Source organism: Lagenorhynchus albirostris, chromosome 5 (assembly GCF_949774975.1).
Source record: "Lagenorhynchus albirostris chromosome 5, mLagAlb1.1, whole genome shotgun sequence".
Taxonomy (NCBI): Eukaryota; Metazoa; Chordata; class Mammalia; order Artiodactyla; family Delphinidae; genus Lagenorhynchus; species Lagenorhynchus albirostris.
In genome coordinates, this window is record NC_083099.1 from 31,459,473 (window position 1) to 31,481,392 (window position 21,920).

Sequence of the window (21,920 nt, forward strand, 5' to 3'; positions counted from 1 at the left end):
TCCCTCCCCCCTCCCCTTTCCCTTTTGGTAACCATAAGTTTGTTTTATATCTGTGAGTCTGTTTCTGTTTTGTAAATAAATTCATTTGTATTATTTTTTAGATTTCACATATAAGTGATATCATATGATATTTGTCTTTCTCTGTCTGACTTAGTAGGATAATCTCTAGGTCCATCCATGTTACTGCAAATGGCATTATTTCATTTTTTTATGGCTGAGTAGTATTCCATTGTATATATGTACCACATCTTCTTTATCCATTCCCCTATTGATGGGCACTTAGGTTGCTTCCATGTCTTGGCTATTGTAGATAGTGCTGGCAATGAACATTGAGGTTCATGTATCTTTTGAAATTAGAGTTTTTGTCTTTTCCAGGTATATGCCCAGGGGTAGGATTGCTGGATCATATGGTAGCTCTATTTTTACTTTTTTAAGAAACCTCCACACTGTTCTCCACAGTGGATGCACCAACTTACATTCCCAACAACAGTGTATAAGGGATCCCTTTTCTGCACACCCTCTCCAGCATTTATTTGTATTCTTTTTGATGATGGCCATTCTGACCAATGTGAGGTGATACCTCATTGTGGTTTTGATTTGCATTTCTCTAATAATTAGCAATGTTGAGTATCTTTTCATGTGCCTGTTGGCCATCTGTACGTCTTTGGAGAAATGCCTGTTTAGGTCTTCTGCCCATTTTTTGACTGGGTTGTTTGTTTTTTTTGATATTGAGTTGTATGAGCTATTTGTATATTTTGGAAGTTAACCCCTTGTTGGTCATATCATTTGCAAGTATTTTCTCCCTTTCTGTAGGTTGTCTATTCATTTATTTGGTTGATGGTTTCCTTTGCTGTGCAAAAGCTTTTAAGTATGATTAATGACCTTAACTTTTTATATCAGGATTTATACTGGAAATTGTTACAAACAATTCTTAATTAAGATATTTTTAGCTAACAGTGTCTTTAAATTCCTTCTAGTCCACCTTGATGAGAAACTTTACAAAGTAGTGATAATTTTCTTTACAACATTAATTTGAAAACTACCGCACTACAAAATGTATTTAAAGACTCATTGCAATTCCTCTTCTTTAACTGACAAATTTATTGTTGAAGTTTCTAGTAATTTATGGAGAGATTTTGAATCCAATGAAGCATTTTTAAGTCAACTGTTAAGTTATGAGAAACACTAGTTTAGGGAACTTCTGTTTCTCATTGGAGTAGAGTCATCTTGTAGCTGGCTCGGGGTGAGAGGCGAGGGTACACAACAGAGAGCTATGATTATCTGACCATTGCTGGATAAAACATTTGCTTTGTTTGTAGGATTTAATTTTAGGCCAAGGGTCCAAAATACATGTCCTGAGATTCAGAGACTACTGGATTGTTTTGTGAAGACAGAGATTCAGGACTGCCATCTAGAGTTGTACCTACAGGAACTCCGACTGGCCTCCCTGTGTTACCAACCAGGGTTCCTGGCCTCCATAATCAATAGAAATTGATCAGAGGCCAGACAAGAAATTCAGGCAAGGCTTTACTGGGGCTTCTGCTGCAGCAGGAGGGAGCGAGAACAAACAACAGGTTCCCTTCCTCGATCCCCAAGGGGCGGGGGTTCAGTTAGCTGGTTAATTATATGGGGTGAGCGTAGGGTTTGGTCCAAGGGTTGGGCCGGAGGGGTGGCTTAGGTAGTCTGCCCACTCCCTTGGGGGTGCTGTGTGGGTTTTTGGTGTTTTTGTGTTTTGTTGTTCATAATTTGCCCCGACTGCACATGCATGCAGTTATTTTTAGTCCCTTATCGTTCTTTGTATTGCGTTGCTCGAGGATAGGCGTGTCCAGGTGCAAGCACTGCAGCAAAGGCTCCCAGGTCCCAGCCTGTCTCACCTGCACCAGCTACCCTCCTCCGGTCCCTTGCCCCACAGTCCCCGGGTGGCTGCCCTTGGGCTACAGAATTCTGCTTGGGTGCACAGAGCCCCAGCTACCCCCGTGTTTCATAGCTCCTTGTCCACAGTGGACGGTGGCACCCTCTGCAGCTCTGTTGGAGGAGACGTCCGAGTGGTCCAGCTTCTCCCTGATCACGTGCAGCAAGCCCAAGATGCCACTTGTCACCCACTGGGTTTGTCACCTACAGGGATCCCCAGGCCAGGAGCTCTGACCATCCCAGGCTTGACCTGGTTGCCCTAAATGCTGAGAACATCCACAGCCCAGGGTCCCCTGTAACTCAGGGGAACGCTCTGAGCTGTCGAGTGCATAACACTAGTTCTCCAAGATGCCCAAAGTCACTCCACGAATAATAAAAAATAAGGTTCCTCTTGCATAAATTGGTTTGTGATCTCATCCGTTTAAAGACTGAGTTCTTAGAATCACAGGTGACACTAAGCACAAATACTGCCCCCACTACACAAGTGAATGTTCACAGAGAACCAGACTGACCAGGAACAAGGTAAAGCATAAATAAGCTCTAAGCCTCTAAATTCTTAACCTGGAGTCCGTGGACCCCCTACCAAGGGGTCCAAGGAGAGAATTTAAGCCTCTATGAACTTGAGTGGGAAAACTCAACATCCTTATTCTCAATAAGCTCTAACTGAAATTTAGTTTCCATTCTATTAGGAATATTGGCTATAAACTACAGCAACACTAGCAGTACCTGGGGCTTTATTCCAAGAGAAATCACAGGTATTTTCACCTCTCACTACAGTTGTTGCAGACACCTCAAAATAGTATCTTCATGCATCATTGCTTCAAAACATAGTGGGCAATAGACCTGTCACTGGGTCTCATTATTTAATGAATTAATAAAGAGGTGCATGTCATACTTTAATCACAAATTTGTTTTTTCTTAGGTTTTGATAACTGAATGTCAATGTAATTGGTTTTCTTTTTAACATTATATATTTCATTTTGTGGACTTAGTCAGTATTCTGAGGGGTTCATAGGCTTCATCCCTCTGCCAAAGAAGTCCCTGGCACACAAAATGTTAAGAACGTCTAAGTGCCTAAGGCCCCCAGCTCCCAGTGATTTGGAAAGCACAGGGGAGACTATCAGGGAGAGGGATGCAGGGGTCGTGGCCAGTGGGAGGAAGAGAGGCAGCTCTCCCAATTCCATCCCCGCTCTGCGGGGATGACATGCAGCCTTTCCCATTCTGCTTTGGTACATTTCAAAGGAGCTCTTATTAAAATTTTGAAAAATTTCAGGTGTCTGGAACATAGTTTGAGAAATGTGGATTTAAGGAATGGCTTAACCTGGGGATATATTGGAATTGAGTGGTGTTGCTAAACCATGTGTTAGTGTTAAAACTTTTGAAGCAAATTAAAGAGATCAGGGGATGCCTTCATAGTCCACAAGCGGCAGCTCACGCAGGAGGTAGCAGGTTGGACACATCACCCGTCTAGAACCTTCCCCATCCTTTGCTCACGGTCCAACTCTTATTAATAAGAACAGGCTGCTGCCAGCGTTCCACACTGGGCTGAGGCGCCTGTCAGCCCAGAGGAGTATCACTAGGGAAGCCACAGGGCTCCTGCCTCAGCCACCACTCTGTCGGGTTACACGGGGACCTGCACATTGTAGCACATGCTCCTGCTGGGAGCAAGGGCTGTGCTCAGCCATGGCTGAAGGGACTAACTGGTAGAAAACACTTGTTGCCTTGTTTGTGGCATTTAATTTTAGGCTGAGGATCTGAAATGCATGTCCTAGGTTGCAGAAAGATTCAGACTGGTGAGTTGTTTTAGTCCATATTACACATTAGGGGCAAGACACATCCAAGAGATGGCCCAGCGAGAGGCCCATGCCGCTTCCCCAAGCCAGTGCTTCGGGCCTCAGGACAGCTCCCAGAGCTAGCAGCCAGCTTATCCACACCGGATGCCTCCCAGAGCGTGGCGGGTCCATAACAGCACCGGGCAAAGGGGTGTTGACCAGTGTCCTAGTTGATCTTCTATCCCCTAGCTGAAGAAATGAGCGGGTGTATGGCGTGTACCTGGCTTTTCTTCCTCTGTTTTGCTGTCACGCTTGTAAAGACACTGGGGACTGGCCAAGCAGTCTTAGGGCACAGTCTCGTATTCCCACACTTCCCAGCAGTGGTCTGGAACTCCATCTAAAATGTTCTGTAAACAGCCCTCCTCTAACCACTGAGAGAGCGCCGAGCATTCCCGTAGCCCCTCCAGACAATATACTTGGCCAAGAAGATCTGCCTGGTTGGTGACCACGGACGTTGCTGCCAGGGCCCTCAGTCATCCTGGAAGCTGCCCCACTAGCGGCAGCAGAAGCCTGCGCTCCACTGCGGGGAGAGCAGGAGATCTCGGTGACCCGGATCCCGGCAAAGCCCTTACCCACGGTGTCTCAGTGTGTAATCTTGTCCCCACACAAGCAGTTATTCAGACAGAGCTTGATCACCACCCTCTAAAGAGGGGTGCCACTGTTACTCCCAAGTGTGAAAGTGGAAAATATGAAATTTTAGAATAGCATGTGCTGTATGTGCTGTAATGTTTTCTGAATATAAACTTGACTTTTTTTAGGTGTCGCTGTGCATCAGAGGCTTTTTTCGGAAAGAGCTTCATTAAAATATAATTCACATGCCATATAAGTCATCCATTTGAAGTGTACAGTTCGATGGTTTTCAGTTGTGCTATATTCAGAGTTGTGCAACCATCACCACAATCAAATTTTTGAACCTTTTCATAACCCCCAAAGTAACCCTTACCCTTTAGTCTTCACTCCCAATCCTGCCATACCCCCCAGCCCAAGGCAATCAGCAACTACTTCCTGTCTCTACAGATTTGCACATCATGGACTTTTCAAATAAATGGAATCACACATATGTGCTCTTTTGTGACTGGCTTCTTTCACTTAGCTTAATGCTTTCAGGTTTCATCCATATTGTAGCATCAGTACTTCATTCCTTTTTATTCCCAAACAATATTCCATTGTATAGATATACCATGTTTTGTTATCCATTCACCAGTTGGTGGACATTTATGTTTTCTCCATTTGGGGGCTATTATGAATAATGTCGCTATGAGCATTCGTGTGCAACCCTTTGGACATATGTTTTCACTGATCTTGGGTATATACCTAGGCTCGGTATTGCTGGGTAATATGGTAAATCTAAATCTAACTTTTTGAGGAACTGCCAAATTGTTTTCCAAAGTAACAACCATTTTACATTCTCATCGGCAATGTATGAGTATTCCAATTTCTCCACATCCTTGTCAACATTTGTTATTTTCCATCTTTTTTTATTACACGTGGGTGTGAAGGGTTTTGAGTTGCATTTCCCTGAGAGCATCTTTTCATGTGCTTATTAGCCATTTGTATAACTTCTTTAGAGAAATGTTCATTCAGATCTTTTCCCCTCTTTTAAATTGGGTTATTTGTCTTTTTATTATTGAAAAGCTTGAGTTTTTCATGACTATTCAACTGCACTTTAAAACTCAGCCCCCATAGGAATTCGTTGGGCTCCTCCAATTTTGTATCTCTCCCCAGGAAATGGAACACCATTCTGGGAGAATTCCAGCCCCTAAAGTTGTGGTTCTTAATCCATTTTTGTCTCACAGATATCTTTGAGCGTCTGGTGGGAACTATGGATCTTCTCCCTGCATTTAGTATCAGGGAATTCCTGGACTTTCCACCATTCAAGCTTTGCCTTGACTAGGTTCTTTCTTTTCATAAGAGGAGTATAAACCTACTTCTGATTGGGTTGTCAAATCATTTGAATGTGGCCTTAATGTTTCCCAAATTCTAAGCTCCCACAGAGAGAAAGAGTGAACCGTGTTGTTATTAAAATCGCACTGTGGAGAAATAGCTTTTGTAGAAGATTGCCGTCCATCATTCCTCTAAATGTTCCCCTTTGATCAAGCCAGGCCATGAGAGCTTCACACCGTCATGCTGGGGACTTCTGAGAACCGGTTCTTCTGAATTGCACTTCAGCCTTACGCCAGCAGTCCACAGTGAAGCCCCCGGTAAGGAAGCTGTACCGATCCTCTTATTAGTTACAAAAATGCTATGTCCCGCTCCGACGGCTCATACACTGAGAAAGAGAGTGCTTCCCTTGAACCCACGGTGTTTTGATTTTGTAATAATTAGTTAATAAACAATAATTTAATTATGTACTTAAGTAAGTAATAATGTTTTCTTCTCTACTCTGGCCCTTAATAAGCTCAGAGCAGCATTGCTGCCTGCCTCTGGCAACTGGACTGGACTAGCTGTTTGTTTGGGACCAGCTTTTATAGCCCTCACCTGTCCTTTGGCCCAACCCCACTGTTAGTTCCTTTTTAAAGCATTTTTGTATACCATTTCAAGCTGTTTCTAGAACAAGTCAACACATTTCTTTTTCTAACCTTGCCATTCTGCACCTCATGTGCACTTCATGAAACGCCATGCATGACAGCTGTTTGCTTAATGTACGTTCTCAATGACAGGTAGAGCTTCTCTTGTAGTTATTTTTCTCACATGTAACGTTTAGGTTCTGGACTCAAGGATATTTTGCAAACAGACAACCATCACCTATAGTTTACCAGGTGTTACATGTCTGTGTATGAAAAGGAAGGTAGAAATTTTTGCAGCTAAGCAGACATAATAGAAACACATAGCATTGTATTGTTTCTATTCAACAAGATACTTCCATGTTTACTAGGCCAGGCACTGTTCTAAGTGCTTTACAAATACTTATCTTCACAAATCCTATGAGGTAAGTACAATTTTTATTTCCCCCACATTACAGATGAGAAAATGAAGTCATGGAGAGGTTAATTATTTTGGTCAAGGTCACAGGGCTAATAAGTGGCAGAGCTAGGATTAGGAACAGGGTTGTGTGCCTGCAGAGTCCACACTCTATCCCCAGGCGCTGCTAGAAAGAGCTGGGGCTTTGGGACCCTGGGCAAGCCACTTAAATCCTCCCTGTCACATGGGACAATGACACTCACTGCCTCCTAGACTTGTTGAAATCAAATGAGGCTCCATGGGAAGGTCATGTCCATCCCATAGTGGGAACTCATCTGTATCTTCTTCGGCTAAAATCTGTGTAGAAATCCAAACACAACTTCACTAGAATCCAGGCCAAGGAGAATAATTCACCCAACAAAACATCATCCGAAAACCCAGAAGTAGACAACAGCACCCTTATCTTTTCAGCTAATTTGGGCACCCTGATCACCGAGAGGTTTTGTAAAATGTATTGTATATGAAGAAACTAACTCAAATTGAATTTTGACACATTTTAATATGTGGCATATCTTTTTTTTTTTTTTTTTTTTTTTTTTTTTTGCGGTACGCCGGCCTCCCACTGCTACGGCCTCTCCCGTTGCGGAGCACAGGCTCCAGACGCGCAGGCTCAGCGGCCATGGCTCACAGGCCCAGCCGCTCCGCGGCATGTGGGATCTTCCCGGACCGGGGCACGAACCCGCGTTCCCTGCATCTGCAGGCGGACTCTCAACCACTGAGCCACCAGGGAAGCCCCTGGCATATCTTTTTGAAGAATGAAGTTGAGAGATGAAATTACAATCAAATGTTCTGACAAATTCAGACAATCATTAACTACTTCAACTTTAAACAACACAGTATAAATTTAAGGAAATACATAGCACCTCATGATTCCTTAAGTGCTTCCAGTGACTACAGAGTCTGCCATTGTTCCTCCTAGTCAACAAGTACTATGAGCATTCCAGAAGCAGGGTTTGTACCCTATATATTCTAAGTGGAAGCTTGGGACAGTCTTAAACTCAGAATCTCCTCACACCAGTCCACACTGGTATAGTATTTTCAGAGTCTGCAAAGCCCTCCCAGAAATACCTTTTCAGTAAATCCTCTCAACCCCATGAAGTGTTATCCCCGTTTTAGAGGTCAGTACAATGAAAGCTAGAATGGTGGTGATCTTCATCCATCTCGTGTTTGCTTAGTATCTATTATGTGTTAGGCAGCCTGCTGACTGAGGATGGCCCCTGCTTTTGAGGAGTTTTCCGTTCAGCGGGAGAGACAGAAATTGTAAGAGGAAGCACAGGGTGCTCAGCGCTTTGAGAGACGCACACACAGGGCGCTGTGAGAAACGAGGAACTCCTCCTGGGATGTACGAAAGCCTTGCAGCCGAGGTACTAAGGGCATGGGGGGTGTGGGGGTGGAAGCGTGTGGGAAGAAGGGCTGGCTGAAGGGACGGCACGCACAAAGACTCACAGGGAAAATGTGTTGCCTCTGAGGAAGGACATTTATTCACTGCTCTTTGAACTGAGCACCTCCAAGTGCTGGGCTTGTGTGGAGAGATGAGGGCCCCACCAGACTGCCAAGTCCTTCCCCTCAAGGAGCTTAATTCTAAAGGCAGAATAGACAATAAAAACGTAAATCAAGTAACAAAATGACTGCAGAGTGGCGAGTGCTATGAAGGAAATAACCCAGGGCAGGGAGCGAGAGGAGCTGGGAGAAGCGGGTTTTGGAGACAGCAGTCAGGGAGGCTTTGGAGAAAGCGCCTATGGCAGGCACGGTGAGAGAAAGGGACACCAGGTAAACGGCAAGTGCAGCAACCCTCACAGGTTACAGCTGGCAGCACTCGAGAGGCAGAAAGGAGGCCAGCGTGGCTGGAGCACGAGGGAAGGACGATGATGCCGCGGGTGACGGAGGCGGGCACCGGGTACTGAGGGCCTTGTAGGCGACGACAAGCAATTCAGATTTAAACTGAGAGCAGTAAGGAGCCTTTGAGGGCTTGACGGTGTTTAACTTACATTTCTAAAGGGTATCTCCGGAGGCGCTGTGGAGAATGAATTAGTGGGGTCAAGAGTAGGAGTCGTCGTACCAACTAGGAGGCTACTGCCAGAACCTAGGTGAGTGACTGGTCGGCAGCCGTGAGAAGGAGAGAAATGGTTGGACCTGAGATAGGCGGCAGCATGGAGAGGACCTCCCGATGGCTTGGATACAGACGTGTGGGTAGGAAGGAATTAAGTATAACTCCTAGCAATCGGCACACATGACGCTGTCCTGACACGGAACCTAAGCAAGAGGGAGAATCGAGAGTTCTCTCTTGGAAACGTTCAACCTGAGATGCTTATCAGACATTCACGTGAAGCTATTCCATAAGCAGTTCAATATGTAAGGCAGCAGCTCTGGGGAGAGGTCAAGATCAGTTCTGAATGCAGGGGTCACTGGTCTACAGATGGTACTAAAAGCTTGAAGTTGAATGGAACAGTCTAGGGAAGAGCATGTTGAGTGAGAAAACCCACATGGAAGTCCTGTGGGGGGGGGGGCTTTAGAAGAGGAAAAGCCACAAGAGTAGAATGAGATGGAGTGGCCAGTGGGCAGGAGTGTCAGGTCAAAGAAGCTAGGAGTGGAAGAGGGAGGGGCCAAGTGTGTGAAATGATGCTCAGGACTAAGGAGGTCACTGGCAACCTCTAGAGCAGGAGAGCAGTTTCAGGGAGGGAAGTGGGGATGGAGAAGGTTAGGAAGATGATGGGAACAGTCACTGCAGACAATTCTCACCAGAGGTGTCTGCGTGAAGGGGAGCAAATGTATGCAGCAGTAGATAGGGAGGATACGGAACCGAGGTTTTGTTTTGCTTTAAAGAAAGAATAACAGGATGTTTCCATGCTGACGGGAAAGATCCACCGAGAGGGTCAGATCACAGAAGCCCCATCCCTGGGGGCAAGAGCCCTACACCTCACCTTCTGGTCTCTAGTCGCACATTCCAGCTCCTCTGCTGGATCTAATCGCATGATGCTCTTGTGCCGGTGTCCTTCAGGGCGGCCAAGTTCTAAGCTCTGCTCTTCTCTCTCCTTGCCCTCCTCCTCCTCAGCTCTCCGTGGCTTCAAATGCCCCTGCACCTTGAGAGCTCCGTCTCCCCTTTAAACCTCTCCTCAGAAATGCAGATAGCAAGATTTCCACCGTGTGTCCCCAGGCACCCACACTAACCCAGCCCCAGGCTCCACCCCACCTCTCTCCTCCCCCTGTGTTTTGAGCAAGAGAAGGCTTCCTGTCAAAGTCCTTCAGCCCCTTTACACACTTCGGCCCAACCTCACACATTACCAGCCCAGCTGGCTAATGAGAAGCAAAACCAGTACACCAACCTGGATCACTCTGAGTCCGAGATCCATGCTTCCACTACATACAATGCTACTGCTCTCAGAGGAAGTTCCTATAGTTACTTTATTTTCAACACGAATCATAAAATCTTTAGTTAGTCTACAGCTATTCACATTTAAGTCAGCAGGAGAAAGTATCACTTTACGATAATAAATATTAACATGAGAAAAAGTCTAGCAAAGTGGTTTATTTACAAGTTATTGCTGGAAAAAGTCCTTCGAACAAACCAGTGCAGTGAAAACACCTTAGAGCTAATATCAGTTTCTCAGACTCCTCATGGCAGCTTTATTAGTACATCTCATCTTTATGGTGTCTGTATGTTTGGCCTTTCAAAGAGCCGCTACTTCACGATGACAGTAACTCTTCGGTGTTTATTTTTATTTCCAAGTTTGTGATTTTTTAAGAGGCTACTTTAGGGCTGTGAATTGTTTCACTGTCTTTTCACTCTCTCTTTTTAGTTCTTCAATATGCGCATCCAGGCACTCTAGAATGTGATGAGACCTCAGTTCCTCCTCTTCCAAAAATCTTGTGGCTATTGAACCAAGAGGAGACAGAGGCAAGGGACGCTAGAAGAGAAACACATTTTGACACACATAAGTTGAATAGTATATTTCTAAGACACATTATTCATGATATTTTCTAACTAGCAATATTAAAAGGTGATGTTTTAAAAAATGCTTTCCTCTGAAAGCATTTGTATATCCTTCTATACCCCAGAAGAGAAATACTTAATGCCTATTACTTCAAACACACTTTTAAAATCTGAATGTTACTTTTGTTTTAAAGCATAGAAAAGTTACCTATAATAAATTAGATATCAGTTAAAATCAATACTTTCCTTCTTCCAAATTTTGAGTCCACAGTGCCTTATCTGAAACCACTGGTTTCAGAATTTAGATTTTAGAAAGGTCACATGTACCAAGTTCAGTCAATCCTCATTTGCAGTAGTTATTTTCTATGAAAGTCATCTCAAACACTGAATTAATGAATATTGAAACACTGTTCTTATGGGAAACACACACACACACACACTTCACATAGACTATAATCCTAACTCCTAAAAACAACTCATCCAGTAGATTCTATTTTCTTTATTTTACAAAAGAGAAAACATGGTTGAGAGTGTTTAGTGACCTGCCCAAGGCCACCCCACTAAAGGGTGCCAGAGTTGGGGTTCAAACCCTGTTCAACGCCAGCATCTGAGCTTCTTGCACTGCACTGTGCTGTCCCCCAGGGGCTCCATCCTCTGGGTATCTCAACTCAGCACAAGAGCTGAAACAAGAGGGCAAAGTGCCACCTTGACTGACCTCAGCTGGAAACACGCAAGTCCAGTGACTCAAATTTTGTGCACCTCTGCACACATTCACGAATGACTGTGGAAGTGCTCATGAGTACTGCTCAGGGGTTACAGTTTAGTGAGTAGACGAATTCGCAAATACAGACTCATGAGGGGTCAGAGGTAACTCCCATAATCAAACACATTGATATTTCTGAAGTAAAATGCTAAATGGGATCAATAAAGTCTATACATACTATCACATCAGCTCAGTTCAGGCCAGGTGAGGTTTCAGCGCCAAATAAGTTTTGCTGACAAACTTAGGAAGAAAGTTAGTTGTCAGGACTTTTTTGGATTTCAGAAATACATATATTACATATATTTTGACAACTAAAAGAAAACCTTCCCATGGACTTGCTGGCACATTAAAAAGTCAAAAATACTGAACTTTCTCAGGTATACGACCACGGGAGGTTGATGGGAATGAATGGCCAGAGGCGAGTGCTTCAGCACAGAAGGTAAAGAAAAGATGGGGGAGTGGAGTCCTCACAGCAGCTGTGAGAACAAGGGGCCAGTCCACATGGAAAGGCAGCCTCTGACACCAGGGCCACCACTGTGTGGCACCCAGTCCATGTTCTAGACACGTCAGATGCGACTCCTTCCCCCGCCTCTACCCACCTCTTTCCCTTTCCAACCGTTCCTTTTCTCCTTCCCCACTGTCTATGCCCCAGGACTATCTTGGCAGGCAGAGATATTCCTTGAACCAATCATCCCAACACAAAATTGACCCTCTCTGAAAAAGGCAGGAATGGAATTTCCCATTCAGGCTAAAAAGAAATGAATACCTATAACTTATGTTATATTTCTTAAGATGCATTTTGAAAAGTAGTCGTGGACAAGTGTCTCCACAAGCAAAACCTTAAGACAGAAATAATTGAGGATAACAAAGGCTGCTTAAGAGAGAGAACCAGTAAGGGGGGTGGGAGGGGGAATACTGCTCCACCTTAAAATAAAAAATAAAATCAAACTAAATAAACTTAATACACTAGTAAGCTCAGCAAGTCTCCATACCGAATATATAAAGTCTTCTTGGTCATTTATACTTTCAGAGACAGTGTCAGAAAAATTGGTTTCATTTGTATCTAGCACTGAAGGCAAAGAGTGAGTTTTGCACAGAAAGTTAGAAGGCAGAGAGATGGTGGAGCAGCAAGGGCTGATCTGATGACTCGGCGGGGTGAGGCCCCAGGACACAGCCTCTACGCTATCCAATGCTTGTCCTTGCGTAGAATGAAGACCTGCTTTGTAGTGCTCAGCCTCCATCCCATCATGCTTGCGCTGGCCACTGGCTGGCCTGGATAGCAGATGAGAAAATCAAACAGATAAACATTGTAGCAACTTTCCTCTTTTAAAACATACTTGTTGTTGAAGTTCACTTAAACTCACAGGACCAGGCTAAGAAGGCTGTAATTTACCAAATGAGCAGCTGGCTCCGACCAGATGGTCCTTCCCTCACTCCGGCCCCAATCCCCGATCCCCACCGCCAGGCCCCCGCCCCCCACACACTTACAATACAGCAAGGAAGATAAGCAAGCTGCCAGGGTGACCCCGTGTGGTTGGTGCTTAGGATAGAGGGAAGCACTGTGCAGAGAGAAGGCCCTTACCTTCATCTGAGGAAGAGGTGGGAGTGGGGGTGAGGGTGTCAACAAAGGCTCCCGGTAGGAAAACGTGTAAACCGTACCGTAGGAGCTGAAGCCAGGTGGTTTTCCACTGAATGCTGACTTCTTAGGTAACAGTCTATCATTAGTTGACCAAAAATACAAAAGAAGCTTTTTACAAAAAGCCAACTTCTACTTCTTATGGGGCAAGTGGGGCTGGAGAGGTAGGAGGCGGCATGAGGAGGCTCAGTGGAATAGGCTGCCATTTGCACCTACATCCAGAAGCCTCGATGAAAGTGCTTAGAACCCCTGCACCTCTTAACCTAACAGCTTTACTTGTGCACGGTGTACTTCAGGATTAAACAGAGTCCTTTGACGAAGGTTTAATTTCTGTAAATTGGAAATTATTCTCAAAGAAATGAGAATTATATTATAAAGATATATATTTTAAATAAACTATGAAGAAATTTTACTTGAACTCCATGTTCTTGAACTCAGGTACTCTGCTGTGTGTTGGTTTAAAGATCCTGTCCTGGTTTTTTTTGTAAATCTGAGTAGAAATCTCCAGCTGAGCTTTGGTATCCATCAAATCTTTCTGTAGTTGTTGATTTTCAGACACTAATTTATTTAATGCCTCAGTATAATTCTCCTGGAGGTCTGCTAGTGAAACCTCTTTTGCCTAATAAAAAAGAATACTAGAGTCACTTACTTTATACAAGAATAACTTGTAATCTGTGATACTGCTGTTGGAAAATTACTTTCAGCTATGACTAGTTAATCTATGGCTTTACTCAGGAAAAAGTGAAGATTTGGTTTTGGTCCCCTAAAAGAGAAACAACGTTCTGTTTCTTACAGTGAATAGGGGCAGAAAACGAGGAGCACAATGGGCTTCCCTGATGTGCCAAGGAATATCCAAGGAACTGGAGGAAAGCTGGAACTAGGATGGAAGAAAGCTACGGATGAGAATCAAAAACAGGGAAAAAGAAAGAAAATAGCAGCCATGGATTCTTCCTCAAGAAAGAGAACGTTGAGCTCAGTGAAATAAGTCAGAAAGAGAAATCCAGATACTGTATGTTATCACTTAGATGTGGAATCTAAAAAATAAAACCAACAAATGAATATTACAAAACAGAAACAGAACTAGTGGTTTACCAATGGGGAGAGGGGAGGGGGGGGACCAGATAGGGGTAGGGGTTTAAGAGGTACAAATGCATGTATATGTATAAATAAATAAGCCACAAGGATATATTGTACAGCACAGGGAATAAAGCCATTATTTTACAATAACTCTAAACGGGCTATAATCTATAAAAATACTGAATCATGTTGTACACTTTAATATAATATTGTAACTATACTATACAATTATACAACTACGCTTTAACTTAAAAACAAAGCTACTGATTAAAAAAAAAAAAGGAAAGAGAAGGTTGAATAGCCCCAGAACACCTGTGGAAGAAAATCAAAAGACCTATTTCAAAGAAAGAAATTTGGACATAAGGCTCTGAAAAGGAATTCTGGCTGGCAGGGACAACTTTTAAATAAACAACTCTCTGGTCTTAAAGAGTTTTACGTAATGTTGGCACCTATTCTGGTATGTGAAATAAATTTGGACATGATAAGGCAGTATTCAAGGATAAGGTAGGTATGACTACTCTGATCTGGTCTGAATTCTGTGATTATTTATTGTTCTTCAATTCTAGGTGTTTCCTGGTAATACAGTACCTAAAAAGACAGAGGTCTGGACCATTTTCTTCTAATGACAAAATATTTTCATTAGCATTCTGAAAAATTATGGTTATCTTCTTTGGAATTTAATTCGATGTTTAGCTTGGTCTTTCCTATAAAGAACTTTCCGAAAATAAGCTGGTAAACAGTGGTTTGACAAACAGAATGTACCTAGCAAAAAAATAAATCTTAAAATAAAACCATTTAACTATCTGTTCTAGCAGTGACAGTAAGTTACAAAATGCTAAAATCTCAAAAAATAATTTGCAGGACATAGGAGTTAAACTATAAACTACTGTCAATTTTTATTTTTACTGTGGTAAATACTTTATCAGAGCTATTGCTTTTACTATTAAGATAATTAGATACTTTTATTAAAACAGTTATTTAGCTAAAATATTCATTTGTAAAAGTAATATCACCTTCCTCCAAGGTAAAATGCAAAACGGCACTTTCTAATAATTGATCTTAATACGTGCACCATGTTTACACTGTGTGTAACTTCAAAACCAGAGGAAGTATAAACTGCTAACAGGATTCTCCCCCGCCAGAGTCTGATTTCTGATGTCATTTAAATATACTTTTTAAAAGAAGATAATGTTTGCTTTTGCCAGGCAGGCATCTTTTAATTTTTTCTCAAATTTATTATTTTACTATCAACAATTACAGATAAATGAATGTGGAAGGTAATATAAAAAGTGCATAGCAAGCACACACCTTGCTGTGTAAAGAAAGGACATTATCACCACTGTTAGATAGAGGTTTCAGGAGAAATTAAGCTGAACAGATTCTCTGGTCATAGTCTGGCTTACGCACCCCTGAGAGTTCCCAACTATTAAATATGAATAGGTAATCACTGCATAAGATAAGATTCTGTCAATCAGCTATTGCCAAATCCTGAGCCTTCTGAAGATTCTGTGGTGCAAATCAGATTGGTTCTAGGTTTTCTCCACCACTAGCTTAGTACTGGGTTAAATCAGGGCATATAAAGTCATTTTCCTCCCTCCTTCTCTTCTTCCCTTCTTCCCTCCCTCCCTCCCTTCCTTCCTTCCTTCCTTCCATCTTCCCCCTTACAAAATGTTTAGCTGTTGTCTCCTCTCCCACTTTTTCCATCCTTGTAGGTTTGTGCTTTAAAAAAAAAAAAAAAAATCCTTTCATTATAGTTTTAGAGGGATTTGGGGAGGGAGCAAGATTAGATGTGCACATTCATCTGCCACCTTAAATGATGGCATAATATTTCCTAGTATAGAAAGTCATGATTAACCATCCCTCTATAGATTAACATTTAGTTTTTTTCAAAATTTTGGATATTGCAAACAACACTGAAATGACCATTTTTATGCCTTTGCTCCTACAGGATGGGTTCTTTGGGAATGCAAACTGATACGACCTTTCTGGAAAACAATGATGATCAAAATCAGAAAAGCACATGACTCAGGACTTTATAGGCTACATGTATTTACATACAGTTTAATGGACATTGCTAAATTGCCCTCTAGAATAGCTATGTCAATTCACTTTCTCATTAACAGAGCACTGAAGAGCCTGTTCCTCTATATTCCTGCCAACACTGGCTATACTGGATTTAAAAAATCACTGTCAAGCCAATAAACAAAAGAATATTTATTTCTTTTGTTTTGATTATTAGAGGGGTGTAACTGCTTTTCTTCATTACTGGATTTTTGCATTACTTCTATGAATTATCTATTTATGTCCTTTACCCATTTTTCTACTGGATTCCAATCTTTTTATTATCTTTACAGGAAATCCTTATATATTAATATTTTATATTAACCTTTTATCTGTTAATAGATTGTTTTCCTCTAGTCTATTAGTCTTTTTTAATGGGGTCTTTTGTCATCCAGAAATTTTATATTTTTATGTTGTAAAATTCCTTATGTTGTAAAATTCTTTATGGTTTTGTGACACTAAGAGAGTCTCACCCTCTCAAAATATTATAAAAATGGTCCCCCGTATTTTCTTTTAGCTGAAATAACGTATTCATGTAGTTTTTTGCATGTTCTGCCACCACAGCCTCCATAATCCATGAGTGTGGAACTAAAACTACTTAGGAGCAAACAGGGGCATTGTGTCACCATGAATCTTTGGAGGCACACACTCTCTGGAAATACAGAAAAAAATAATTTCTACAATCTCTGGGCATTTGACCTACATCAAGAAAAGATGGGTCAGATCAGATGGGTCATTTTGAAAATTACATAGATTTTATAACAAAATAGTTCAAGGAGCATCCACACAGTTTATAACTCACTGTAGCTGATCATGTTCTCTGGTTTCACAGCAGTTTGTTTACATTTCTTATCCTCCCTACTAGATTACCCTCAACCTTGTAAAGGCAAGAATCTTACCTTAATTCATCTTTGTGTCCATTACATTGTCTAGTAAAATACTCTGAACATAAAAGATTCTAGACTATTTGATGAAATGAACTATATCTTGTAGAAATATAACTAAAACCAAACTATTTAAAAGATCATATACTTTATAATGAAAAGATATTGTGAACACAATAATTTCAGTAATAATAATAACAGCATCAAACATTTATTGTATATTTACTAAATGCCAGACACTATGCTAAGCCCTTTACATACATTCTCCCTATTAAGAACACATTATGTATTTTATCACATACATAATATTTTTTTAAATCTTCCAATTGCTGGAGTGGAGAGTTATATTTTGCTCACTCCCATCACTGTCTTGACTTCTTTTCATTTGAGAAAGTTTTTGCAGAAGGATTGTTTCATAGTTTGATCTTAACTTTCTCTTTACAATATCAGTATTTACAAAGTGATTTCTTTAAAGGCTTGGATAGTAGAAAAACTTAAGTTTCTATTTATGTACCTCATGTAAACCCAATTCCAATTTCATCACCATTTCAGAAAGACGATGATTTTCTAACTTGAGTGACTCCAACTGAGCCAAAATCTCCTGAGAAGGGAAAAGCAAAAAACAAATAAATGTAACAAATAAATCAAGCGCATCTTATAAAATTTTTCCACATGTAATTTTCATTAGGCGAGGTCACATTCTTCATTCATATATACAAATACTTTCTGAAAGGTTGTTGAAAAGGTGTTTCAACATGAATTCATATGCATGCAATTAGAATACTATTCTAAGAAGATGAATCAGGCACTGGTAACCCCCAGCACTCCTCTTACTGGCCTCCACCTCCAGCATCATGTGGACTGCACTCCTTTCACAAGGCAGTAAAACTTATTTTCAGTCCTCATTCTCCTTAGCTTTTCTGCTTAGCCATTCCTACTTGAAAAGATTCCTTCCTTCCCTGCCTTCCTACTTCCTTTGTGAAAACTACCTGATTTCCTTCCTTATTGCTACTTTTCTTTTTAGCTCCATTCCAACACCTTTTTACCCTAAATGAGTAGATTCCTAAGTTTGGTGCAAGTCTCTTCCTCTTCATACTCTATGCCTTCTCGCTATAATATCAAAGTCTCTCAGGGTTTCAAATGCCAACTTCATGCAAAGATTTCCACAACTAAATGTCTTACCTTGATTTTAATCTTGAACTCCAGGCCTTCTGTGGAATTGACTACTAGATATTTCCATATGGAAGTCCAGCCTTTATCTCAAACCAGTGTCCCAGCTTGCCCATTTTATGTACCCTTTATACAAACTCATTATCCTCCTCAACCCTGCTCCCTATCTTTTCTGTATTTCACTAAAGAGCATCACTTCCTATTCAGTTGCCCAAGCCAGAATCCTGAGTGACATCTTCTCCTAACTCTGTCTAACTCATTCTCCTGGTCCAATCAAATACAAAGCCCAGTCGATTTTCTCCAGAATGCATCCATTTCCCTCTGCCTCCCTGGCGTAGTGCTTGGGCCACAGTCTCGCTGCTGTGACAGCATCTGAGTCTCTTTGCCTCCTCACTTATTCTCCACACGACAACCACAGAGACCTTTTACTCCTGCACAGGGTGGGCAGGCCCTTCAGGAGCAGGTCACTGCTTTCCAGTCTCATCCCTGACCACTCGCCCTGTCTGAACTCTGGTCTGTCACAGCGAACGTGGCACAGCCTTAATACACACCCTACACACCATAGAGAGGGTCTCTTCACTTGTCTCATCTACTCTCACCTCCCACCAATCTCCACTAGACTGCTTGTTAACCAGCCTACCCTTAGCCTGAAGAAGAGGGCTAATAAAAATTTACTAAATTAACTACTATGGAATATACCTTTAATAAATTGAATCTTCAAAAACAAACTTCAGGGGCTTCCCTGGTGGCACAGTTGTTGGGAATCCACCTGCCAATGCAGGGGACATGGGTTCGAGCCCTGGTCCGGGAAGATCTAACATGCCGCAGAGCAACTAAGCCCATGCGCCACAACTACTCAGCCTGAGCTCTAGAGCCCGCAAGCCACAACTACTGAGCCCGCGTGCCACAACTACTGAAGCCCACACGCCTAGAGCCTGTGCTCTGCAACAAGAGAAGCCACTGCAATGAGAAGCCCGCGCACTGCAATGAAGAGTAGCCCCCGCTCAACCACAACTAGAGAAAGCCTGCACACAGCAACAAAGACACAATGCAGCCAAAAATAAATAAATAAATTTAAAAAACAAACTTCAAATAAAGAGAATTTTTGTTCTAGTTTCACCTTGTGCTCTACTGCTTTTTCTTCTGCCTTTTGCATCTCTGCTTTGAGTTGCTTCTCCATGTCAGAGGAAGAACTTTTGGTGGAAGCAATAGTGATATCTCGCTGATGTAACTCTCGAGTTAGCTGGGAGATCTCCATCTTCATTCCCTCTAGTACAGAACTGTAACTCTGTTCAGCCTGCAAAATCTGTTCTTTCAACTACAAAGAAATAGAAGGCATTAAAAATTAAGAGAAGACATGTTAGATAGAAAAATATAATAATAAAGTATTTTCTACCTTACCTCAAGACATGAATTTTTCCCTGATTAAATCTGCAGAAAATTAGCAATTTACCAAGCTGCATATCTGTACTGAAGGTCAGGTGGTTATACCCACAATTACCTATTAGATTTCAAAACAGGGAGAGATGCCTTACTCAAATGCTGAGAACCAGTATCAAAGTCGAAGCCACATTGTTTAGAGGACAGCACCTGTCACCTTCATTCTTTTTCTAGTTGCAAATCTAAAAATTTTGCTTATATAGTTTCCTGGTTCACAGAAGACAACAGAAAGGCAAGAGGAAGAAAGGGGCTAGAAGTAATCTCAAAGAAGTAATAAAAAATATGAGTCAACAAACAGGACACCCAGGGCCCACTAACATAGAGACAAACTCTGCACACTTCAAATGCCAATGAGGATATAACTACCCACAGCACAGAAGAGAATACACATCCATCACCACCTTTGGTCAGTAAGAAAATATTAAATGCCAGCTCATATAATATGTTCATGTGCTTGTGCAAGCAAGAAGGTGCGTAGCTTCTAGAAAACTTTTCATCAAGGCACATTTAAAATAACGTTGTAGAGTTCAAAGGGGCAGGCTTCAACTCTCTTGAAAATACTTACACGGCATCCCTGGGGATGACACAGAAAGACACTCTCCTAAGCACCTTCCAGGTACTCTCTACTCGTGAGCATCAAATGGCCTCTGGGTTACATTTTTCTCTCATTAAAAATAATTCCTGTAACCTCTCAACCCACAGCTCAGTCCATAAACACAAAGGGCTTTGCGATCCCAGGCATGCGGACCTTTACCTTCTTAATCTCTGCCCTGTACTCATTGTTATGCACTTCCATCTTCTTTAGTTCTTCATATTTTTCCATTAGCTCTTGGCTCAGCTGTTTACATGTCGTACTCACAGATTCCAAGCTGTATGACAAAATTAAGGTCACATATTTAAAATAAAACAAAACCCTGAAACCCACAAATTGAGTTATCTAACCTTACCTTCTTGATGTCCAAGAAATACCCTTAAACATCACCTCCCACCCCAAAATAAAACTCATTTCTGATTTCCTTATCACTGGAGGCAGCTAAATCCAATTCACACTTCTGGAGATACTTTTGAGTTCTGTGTTTACCTATATTCTTTCTCTCTGCTTAGAATATTACTGGTTACAAAATTCTCAAGATTATAGCAACTTAGGTAGTTTTTTTCTCTCTAGTTGTACAGGAGCTGCATCATAATCTCAGTCTTCACCAACTTAATTACAATCCCATCCTACACACAGCTGCCAAAAGAATCTTCTTCAAAGAGTTTCCAACTTGTCACCCTTACTTAAGAATCAATCACTCATCAGATACAAGAACCTCAGGGGCACCATACCTCTCTTATCTCACAGCTCATATCTACTAATAAAGTCTTTTTGCCGCTAAATTGCTAGGCTTTACTGTCTGCCATGTGCCATTTGCTAAGCCTGACTTCTTGTCTCTTCACACACCATCCCCTTGACCACACAGCACCTTCCCCTCCTACCAGGCAATGGATAGTCAACACCCTTTCAAGAGTCAGATCAACATTTACCTGGATAGAGCCACACTGACCCTCATTCCTTAATTACCTTAAAAACAGTCTATTTTCAATTGTTAGAGCTTGAATGTAGACATTTTCTAGAATTTTCACTTTAAATTGCTCTTAGGTCCTTTAATGTGCATATTATGTTTCTCGAACCACAAATTCTATGATTAAAATAATGTCTTTTACTTCTTACCTCCCTCTAACCTTGCCCACCATACCCTTATGCCCTGCATCATTTGGTTCCAGACTGTTCAATACAGGCTTAATAACTATCTAGGTTGTTTCACCCACACAGCCAACTTACCAGATAAGCTATCGTTCAAAAATACCATCTCTACAATACAACAACACAGAAACAATCACTTAAATTCCTACAGTTCCTGTTTCAGGGAATATTCTGTTCAAACTGAACAACACAAATAAGCTGTCTAAAAGGGTTCATTTTTCTACTTGCCTTTTGATACAGAAAAATAATTTTGAAAGTCTTTGTTTTACTACTGAACACTGGTATTTGTATCCATTTATTCCAACTTTACCTATTTCTAAAAATCCTAGAATGCTTATTTATTTGGTACTTAGAATGTGACTACAGTGTGTCAAACATTGAGGTAGAGCGAGAAGAAAATCAGATAATCTTGTCCTATCTACAGATGGGAAAATCGAGGCCTAAAGAGACTAAAGTGTACCAGGTCACAATGCAAGAGGCAGTGTGTCAGAAACAAGAGGCAAGCCTTCA

The 21,920-nt window shown here is 41.7% G+C and overlaps 1 protein-coding gene across 6 annotated transcripts in view; it reads right to left on the reverse strand.

Annotated features, from left to right (window-relative positions):
- Window positions 1–10,082: 10,082 nt before the first annotated feature.
- Window positions 10,083–21,920, reverse strand: part of CEP63 (centrosomal protein 63) — a 74,344-nt gene continuing 62,506 nt past the window's right edge. For 3 of the 6 annotated variants that reach the window (XM_060149806.1, XM_060149804.1, XM_060149803.1), the window contains exons 10-15: window positions 20,421–20,535; window positions 19,347–19,544; window positions 17,571–17,657; window positions 13,448–13,653; window positions 12,391–12,670; window positions 10,083–10,609 (exon numbers count right to left, since the gene is read on the reverse strand). In XM_060149806.1, coding sequence (XP_060005789.1) covers window positions 10,451–10,609; window positions 12,391–12,670; window positions 13,448–13,653; window positions 17,571–17,657; window positions 19,347–19,544; window positions 20,421–20,535 — 1,045 coding nt within the window. In that variant the 3' untranslated portion in view covers window positions 10,083–10,450. The remainder of the gene's footprint in view (window positions 10,610–12,390; window positions 12,671–13,447; window positions 13,654–17,570; window positions 17,658–19,346; window positions 19,545–20,420; window positions 20,536–21,920) is intronic. The other 3 variants (XM_060149807.1, XM_060149808.1, XM_060149805.1) reach the window with 2 other exon arrangements.